Genomic DNA, 8,525 nt, shown 5'->3' with positions numbered 1-8,525 from the left:
ATTTCAGTAGGTCAATATGCCGAAGCCTGACACTCGAAACTAAAACACATGGCCATATCTGTCAGTGACCTGCTCTAAACATCACTGCTGCCCATGTGTTTTATCTTCAAGTACCGGCTTTCGGCACATTGACCTAGTGACGTTCTTCTAGGAGCAGGTGAACTTAAAGACGAGCGATTAAGTTCGACTATATCTTTTTGGTCATCTTTTTGGTTTAGGACATCATATATACATACAGGGTGTCGCAGAACTGGTGATACATTTTTTAATGGGAGGTTCCTGAGTTGATTTTAAACAATATTTTCCGTTGTCAACATGTTGCCCAAGGCGTGGTTGTCGAGTTATTAACGAAAAACCCGAACCAATCAGAGCGCCCGTATAGCGAACGGCCAGGGCAGCGACAATTGCCTCGTGCGTTGCCATGCCTTGGACATTTTGACAAAGGAAAATATTGATTAAAATCATCTCAGGAACCTCTCATTAAAAAATGTACCACCATTTCTGAGACATCCTGTATAGAAATTACAGTCAATTCTTGGGATTATTTAATAAACAATTAGTATAAGGAACAGTAAATGGTGATGAGTAGGATAAAATCACGATAAGGATAAGATTAAGAGTTTTAACTTTATTTATATTTACAACTCACTCACGCGCTTACAAATATTAAATCAATTTCGCTGTTTTTATGAAAACTCTTAATCTTATCCTTATCGTGATCTTATCCGATTCATTACCGCTTGCTGTTCCTTTTACCAATTACTTATTATCACCTTATCTGTCTATCTTTCGCTTTTTTATATCGTCGTGCCTTTATATGCCATGCTTCTCTTTATTTCCTCTTTTCTGTGTTCAATCTACTTTTATTTTTTTAATATTGCCTCCGTTCTATTTTATGCCTATTCTCTTTTTCTCTACCTTCTTCCTCTCCCTTACATTTTCTTCTGCATCTTTCTCATTCGCTTCCGTCTAATGTGATTTCGACATTCATTCCTACCTGATTCTATAATATTTCAATATCTCTTGCAAGGTTTGCAATTTTCTTAAAATTTTATTTACTCTCTTCATCCTCTCGATAATTTGTTTTATTTCTGCTTCTCATATATTCCTTAATAGATGTCTCATAGTAAACAATTGTGCATTCTGACTTGCGTAAAGCATTTACTTTCTTGACTTGAAAATCCCATACAGCGAGATTCGACATATTCTTGTCGATTTAATGAGTTGAATAATGAGGTTGATCATTAGGATACATTTTTTAAATAATTTCTTGATTCCAACGTGAATAAATAATGAGATACATAATCTTAGTATTGTATAAAAAGAAAACGTTTGTATGTATGTTAGCACACATCTGAAAAATGACTGATGTACTTACATCGAAATTTGGGTAGTAGCTTATATGTGTACTCCGGAGTGTCATAAGGTATATTTGTAAAGCAAACATTACTATGAATAATTAAGTGGCGGAAAAAAAATGAAAATGAATTTTATTTTTTTGTCAACATTTTTTTGATATAATGAAGTACCTACGAGTCATTTACTCTAAAATATTACATAATCAACTCTTCAAAAATCAATTTGTCAACATTTTTAAATTCATGCCCTACTACGATGAAACCTGATTTTACGCATTTCTCAAGTTCGATAAGTTGTGAGTTTGATTTTCGTTCATGAAGGTGACACATACAAATACCTGGAAGTTAATTTTAAGATTTTCCAATCTAAATTTTTTTAGAATTTAGGGATCATCCATTAAGAGAGTGAAAAGATGTAAAACAATTGAATAGCCTCTACGTAGTGTCACGTCGGCTTAGATCCTAATCAAATTCGTCAACGATATTATATTAATTTCTTACTTTATACTATCACAAGTTATATCTTTTGTTTGTAATTAGTTTCTTGTAAAACTTTTAATTAACACCGCTATCTTAATCGCACGTTGTTGCTTGACCCCAACGTCATTTTTAATAGCAGTGCCCCTTAGTGCTATTAATCTGATATTGGCGCAAGTATGCGATGAACGTAAGTATCATTTGTAACTTTTGTATGCTTTTGGATTTATGGGAAAGGACTCCGTTTATGATCAAATAAATAAATAAATAAGATGTGTACTTTCAATATCTTTCAAGTCTCATGACGTAGCGATACCTAAAAGTGAAATTTTCCATTTCTTAAAACAAAAATCGGAACTCCGATTTAAAATTGCAAACGTCACCGTTGAATAGCGATCTACACTTAATCTCAAGATCAAATTCAATGCTGTCATCACATACCACTTTTTTAACGCAACAACTTTTAGATTTAATATTTTTCTCAAAAATACGTTATTTGGAAATAATTGGAGGGTCAGACGAATTCTAAAAACTTAATAAATAAAGACAGAAAATAACTTTTATTAATGTTCATTTATTACAGAACTGTACTTGTTCATATGAGTTAAATTCCGCTTCATCATTAACGCAGTTTTCAGCCAGATATTAATTAACAATTAAACTGCGGATAATATGCGAAATAAACTATTTGTGGGATCAATTTGACAAAACGTGAGTTCTAATACTATCTTTTACCTTTTACACATTGCAATGTACACTTTGCGTTTGATATTCTGTATATTTACTTGTAGTATTTGTGTCTTGTACTGTTAGATTTCCTCATAAGTGCATGAAATCTGCATGCCATTAATAATAAATCTTATTCAGCGAAAATGAGTTGATTCGCTGAATTAGCCACACCCGAATGTGCAGTATTCCAAGCCTTCGCTTCAGCAGCAGTCATAAGCTTGTAATTATAGTTAGAATTGGGCTTCCAGTCGGCTGGTCGTGCCAATTTCGGTGTCAACTTAGGTACGCTATTATGATCTGTGAATTTCGCACTTGCGTTATCGCCTAAATGTCTATAATCTTGGGAGCCTTTACCTAAGAAATTCGACTCAGAGACAATATTGGCGTGTGACAAGAATATAAAACTCATACGGAAATTGTCAATATAATTGTTGTACACGTGATAGTAACCATAGCGCATTAGTCCCGGAGCACGATTATTCACATTGTCGTAACGGTTATGGCAAATAGTTATGCGCGGGTAGCCCAGAAATTGCATGTTATTGTCATCGGCAGGGTGACCGAAAATACCGCCGAATTTGTGGTTTTTAAAATAGCAGTGGCTGATAGTCACATAATTCGCTTTTTCACCAACATAAATGAACTTATCTGCACTACCGTCAGCATCATTCCAGTTATGCCCAGGCCAGTAGCAATGGTCGACCCAATACCCCGTACCATAGTTCAAATACACTTGTTTGTCATCGTTATCTTTAAATCTTTCGTCATGCCGGAAAACGATATTTTGGATAATAACATTTCCTGAGGTTTGACTGGTATGGAGATGCACGTTGTGCAAGATGTTATTACCGTATGACCCGATAATTGATTTATTCGAGCCAAAAAAAATCGTCGTTGGAGTATTAGCAAGCAAGTTTCTACTAATAACTACAACTTTTTTATCTGAACCCGAAACAGCATTTTTAAGTTCATTAATGGTGGACACGAAGACGACAGGGCCTGACGTGCCACCGGTAACGCGTGCCGCTTTAGCAAAACCTAATATTCCCTTCACGCCTGTATTTGGATAAGACGCAGCGGCTTTTTCTTTACTATCAACAAATACCTCCAGATTGTTGAAGTACGTATTCTCTCCATGATGATATTGAGGAAGTGTTCTAACGTTCGTATGGTTGAGATTTAAGCCCTCACAGCTGGTGTAAAATAACACTATGATCAAGTAAACGATCATGTTTGTATGAACGTGAAGAACGTAGTTTATTCAGCGCTCAGTAAACAATCGAGAGACACGTATAGAAAAGATACAGATATCAGTTTGTAGAGACTATTAAACACCTGGAAAAAGATAGATTATCAGTAATATTATTTTGCAGATAGTTTTAAGAATGTGGACATTAAGACAATGAACTTACGTTATAATATTGTCGACACTTCACGTTATCCGGTAGAAATAGTTGCACTAGTGAAATGGAGGGCCCATGGGGCGCTGAACTTTGAAATTGTGAGTTATACGATAGAATAAAGGACAATTGTACTGTTTGTAAATCAATGAAAATGAAGTTCAATTGACTGTTCTCTGTGCTAGACAATTGCGGAGTGCCGTCGATGCACTCTTACTGACCTATCCTTTGGGAGTACACTCTTCTCTTGACCGTTATCGATCCAATTACGGATCAATCTCCACCATATGGATTCGCGTTTCTTCTTCCACAATTACGGTTCTCCGTTTGTGTTGGGAGATGGTAATACCTAACTTCCAATGAGCGATGGAAGTTTCCTACTATGTTGAGTACCAAGGTTAATATGCTCGTAATGCGGATACGTAATACAAGTACAGCTTTCCCCTCCACTACCGAATGTTGCTTGATTCTCCTCCTGTCCAGTGCCTACGAAATATTATATTTTCACTTGTGTTATCAGATGACATGGTAGAATTGCAGATAAATCTTCACGGTATTATAGATTGTAGGATCGTTTACTAAACTACGGGTATTGGTTACTTGTACGATTTCAACAATTTATAGTTCAATAATATATAATTCAAGTTTATATTATATCTTGAAATATAAAATAAAGAGGATACATATATCCTAAAATAATAATATGTAATATTGCAAACTAATATACAACGTATAAAGTACTTAAAAAGGTACCCGCGATCACGAGAGAGCATACCCGTTTCGCGCAGCTTGGTGGTAGTGGGGTAACTCGACGGATGGGAACGGGCTACCATAGCATAATGTGCGGGACAACCAGCATATTAATACCACATCTGAGTATGATACATTATGCACATCATAAAGAAGAACCTGAAACTTATTTTCAAAAAATGCAGCGTACCTTTAACCATTTAGGGTACCATTGACAAAATAAGGACTAACTGTCCAGTTCCCGATCATACCACACCATGACCGTTGACGTTTCTATTACGATTTTCTACCGGTCAGTAATGCAAATTTCTGCAGTTTACTTGACCATGATTTGTAAACATCGATTTGTCCGTAAAGAGTACTTCATCGAAAAATGAAGCTTCTGGAAGAAATGGAGTTTTTAGAAATTAGAGAATTAAAATCGAAGACGCATGAGTCACATGCGCTTCGTGGAATCGGGATATTCCTTCCCCGAAAATCGACGGTATCGTCGGTAGATGGGAATTTCGATGAAACGGGAATTCGTCAGGTCGAACAATAAACACAATGTTGATCCAATTTCTTAATCCTCTTATAACTCTAGCCGCTCGGTCGAGTAAAGCGCGTTTTCCACTATCCGCCGGCATGGAAAGGCAGGACCAAAACGTGAAGTTGCGAGATATAGGGAAAAGCGTGTAAAAGCTGGGTGCTTCAAAGGGGCCCATTGGTCTGCAGAGCGAACTGCGTTGGAAAACGTATGGCTTCGATGCGTGATAACGGATCAGCAACTACATTCTGGTCGCCCGGCATATAATGAATTTGTGTCGCGAACTGCGCGATGAACGACAATTGACGAGACTGTCGAGGAGAGGACCGTTCGGAGTTTTGTGATAACGCGTATATTAAAGGTTTGTGATCGGTATATATCTTAAATTCACGGCCTTCTAGGTAATATCGGAAGTATCGAATTGATTCATAAATTGCGGTGAGTTCGCGGTCGAAAGTACTATACTTCTTCTGTGCAGGCGTGAATTTTCGTGAGAAAAATGCTAAGGGTTGCCCCGATTCATTTTGTGATTGTTCAAGTACAGCACCCATACTGGAGTCGGATGCGTCTGTGACTAAACGGATCTCAGCTTTTTCCGATGGATGTGCCATGTAGGCAACGTTGGCTAATGATTCTTTACACTGAACGAATGCTGCTTCGGCTTCCGTAGATCAGGGAACATCGCGTTTATCTTTACGGCGCGATTCGCAAAGAAATTCATTTAAATGTGCTTGGATCTCGGCGGCGTGTGGAATGCATCTGCGGTAAAAATTAACCATTCCGAGGAATCTACGTAATTCCTCGATCGTACGAGGTTTGTGGAATTCATTAACTGCCTTGAACTTTTTAGGGATCGGCTTAAAACCTTCCTTATTAACCAAATGGCCGAGGAAGACTAATTCGGGTACGCCGAACTGACATTTCTCGAGATTCAAGCGTAAATGGAATTGTTGCAATCTCTCTAGCACTTTTTGCAGATGTTCCTCATGCTCCTCTGGAGAAGGGGATGCTATGAGGATATCATCTAAATATGTGAACACGAAGTCTAGATCGCCGAGTGCACGATCGATGTATCGTTGGAATGTTTGCCCGGCGTTGCGGAAACCGAAGGACATGGCAAAAGTCCGAAGGGTGTAATTACCGCGGTTTTCGGTATATCTTCCGGTGCTACTGGAATTTGGTGGTAAGCTTTATGTAGGTCGAGTGCCGAGAAAATGGTGTTTCCGTGGAGAACGGTCGGAAAATTGTGAAGGTGAGGTACAGGGTAGCGGTCGGGTACAGTCACCTGATTAAGGCGTCGGTAATCGCCGCAAATTCGCCACTCACCGTTCTTTTTACGCACGAGATGAATCGGGCTAGCCCAAGGGCTACTGGATGGCGTGATCATGCCTGCTTCCATTAATCGTTTAAATTCTGCTTTTACGGCTTTAAGTTTATCGGGTGCTAGTCTTCGTGCGCGTTCGGCTACCGGTGGACCGGTCGTGACTATATGGTGATATACGCCGCGTGACTCTAAAGGAACAGGTTGTCCGCTCCGATGACTTTCGGAAATTTAGTCAGAATATGATTGTATTTGCAATTTGGGTCGACTAGAACTGCGGATAAGCTTGGGGATATCTTTGTTATACCGAAAGCTTTTAGTCCGGTGAGTGAGTCTGCCAAACATCTATTTTTTAGGTCGACGGCAAGACCGAAGTGGGCCAAATGATCGGCTCCGATAATAGGATACGGGACGTCAGCAATGCAAAAATTTCATTCGAGTTGACGACTCAAGCCGAAATCTAATGCACGACGCGACATACCGTAGGTATTTATGTTCGACCCGTTCGCGGCATACAGTTTGAATTCGCAGGGTGTCACGAATGCTTTTCCTTGCCTTGGAACGAGCGAAATGTCTGCTCCGGTGTCGATAAGAAAAGATTGGCCTGAATTACGGTCGCGTAAATGGAGACGTCGCGATAGCGAATGACCGGACTCGTGCGTCTCCTCTACGGATGGCCTTGGGCGTTTCCCGAGGTTGAGTTTCGCTGATCCCAAGAGCAAGGAGGTTTGCATTTACGTGCATTGCGGCCGAATTTCAAGTGGGCTCAGCAGAGTTTCCAGCCGCTGTCGCGACTTTTGGAACGTCCGCGTCGATTCTTGTTAAAATTGCTTCTACGCGGGCGGGTGTTTCCTCGCTCACGTAGGAGCTTGGATAAATCGCGAATTTCTCTGGCGATCGAAGCCACGTTGTTATCGGTTGATAACTCGGTGGATGCATGGGTTTCACTTCGTGGTACGGTGGACGAAAGGCTTTCGCCTTGCGAAACGGTTATGATGCCAGGACCGCCCTGTGCAACCGCTTCCGTGACGCGGTCATCCAGTTCCGCTAGCTCTTGCAGGTTTTCTTTGGACGCGGATAGTATCGCGCGACACAATGGAGGTAAGTACTCCAGAAACATGGTTGTTAAGATCGGTTCGTTACACGAATTGGCGCTTAAGCTACGCATTTTGGCTAAAAGCTGTGTAGGTTTTCCCTCAACGTTTAACTGACCTCGCAGGAGCTGACGAAATTTTGCTTCTGCAGAAGTAGAGAACGCCGAAATAATGCGCTCTTTAATTTTATCATACGGCGCGGTCGGGTCCGGGTTTTCAATCAGGTCCGCGACGATTTCGCTCGCTTCTAAATCTAAATATTTCGCAACTATATCGGCCATGCGCGACTGTTTTGAAATACGCGCGGTGCGGAAAGCGGCTTCAACTTTCGCGAATCATAATGCCGGGTTACGTTTAATAAACGCGGGTAAAGTACACTGCGCGTTACATGTATCGACGTGGCTACTATCCGTCTCGTGAAAAACTTCTTCGCTTTTTAACGCGTCGCGCTCGAGCTCTACTAATTTTAATTGTTCTTCCAGTTCCCGAATTCGGTCCGATATTTCTTTGGCGGCGGCCATTTTGAGACGCGGTTCAAACAAGAGAACGTATCGCGAAGGTGAATGGATGGGTACCTCGCTACCGATGCGTAGGGATGAGGATCGGTCCAACGTAATTGAACTCTGCGTAGGATGCGTAGCATCTAGGATTGGGATGAACCTAGTCGACGACGACGATGAATGCGGGTTGACCGGTTTCGCTTCTCGGTGGCTGTCGTCCGGCTTCCGGACAGCAGCGCGTTGCTTGGGACTCCGCATGTTGTAAACTGGACTTCTGAGCCCACGGATACGACTATCACGTCGGGGTCACCAATGTGGAGTTCTGGGAGTTCAGTAATGAATAAATCCATAGAAGTCAGAGATGTGGTCA

At 40.6% G+C, this 8,525-nt stretch overlaps 2 protein-coding genes across 2 annotated transcripts; both read right to left on the bottom strand.

Annotated features, from left to right (window-relative positions):
- Positions 1 to 2,694: 2,694 nt before the first annotated feature.
- LOC108632165 (pectin lyase-like) lies at positions 2,695 to 3,795 on the bottom strand. The gene has a single exon (XM_018036566.1). It carries the CDS (start codon positions 3,793 to 3,795, stop codon positions 2,695 to 2,697), a length of 1,101 nt encoding a protein of 366 aa, XP_017892055.1.
- A 442-nt stretch (positions 3,796 to 4,237) lies between these two features.
- On the bottom strand, positions 4,238 to 7,729 carry LOC108632162 (uncharacterized). Its single transcript, XM_018036553.1, has 4 exons — positions 7,423 to 7,729; positions 6,567 to 6,752; positions 6,017 to 6,249; positions 4,238 to 4,450 (listed from the first exon to the last, which is right to left on the bottom strand). The coding sequence occupies exons 1-4, from the start codon at positions 7,727 to 7,729 to the stop codon at positions 4,238 to 4,240; spliced, it is 939 nt and encodes a 312-aa protein (XP_017892042.1).
- Between the last annotated feature and the right edge of the window lie 796 nt (positions 7,730 to 8,525).

The sequence above is a fragment of the Ceratina calcarata genome, unplaced genomic scaffold (assembly GCF_001652005.2).
Source record: "Ceratina calcarata isolate Rehan_Ccalc_2016 unplaced genomic scaffold, ASM165200v1 scaffold1023, whole genome shotgun sequence".
In the NCBI taxonomy this organism is placed as follows: Eukaryota; Metazoa; Arthropoda; class Insecta; order Hymenoptera; family Apidae; genus Ceratina; species Ceratina calcarata.
This window is presented reverse-complemented; position numbering and strand designations above follow the sequence as displayed.

Coding starts and splice junctions, on each gene's coding strand:
- LOC108632165 (XM_018036566.1), bottom strand. CDS start 3,795: ATGATCGTTTACTTGATCATAGTGTTATTTTACACCAGCTGTGAGGGC.
- LOC108632162 (XM_018036553.1), bottom strand. CDS start 7,729: ATGCGTAGCTTAAGCGCCAATTCGTGTAACGAACCGATCTTAACAACC. Junction 6,753..7,422: donor CGATTTATCCAAGCTCCTAC/GTGAGCGAGGAA, acceptor CTGTTCCTTTAG/AGTCACGCGGCGTATATCAC. Junction 6,250..6,566: donor TCTCGTGCGTAAAAAGAACG/GTGAGTGGCGAA, acceptor ATATCCTCATAG/CATCCCCTTCTCCAGAGGAG.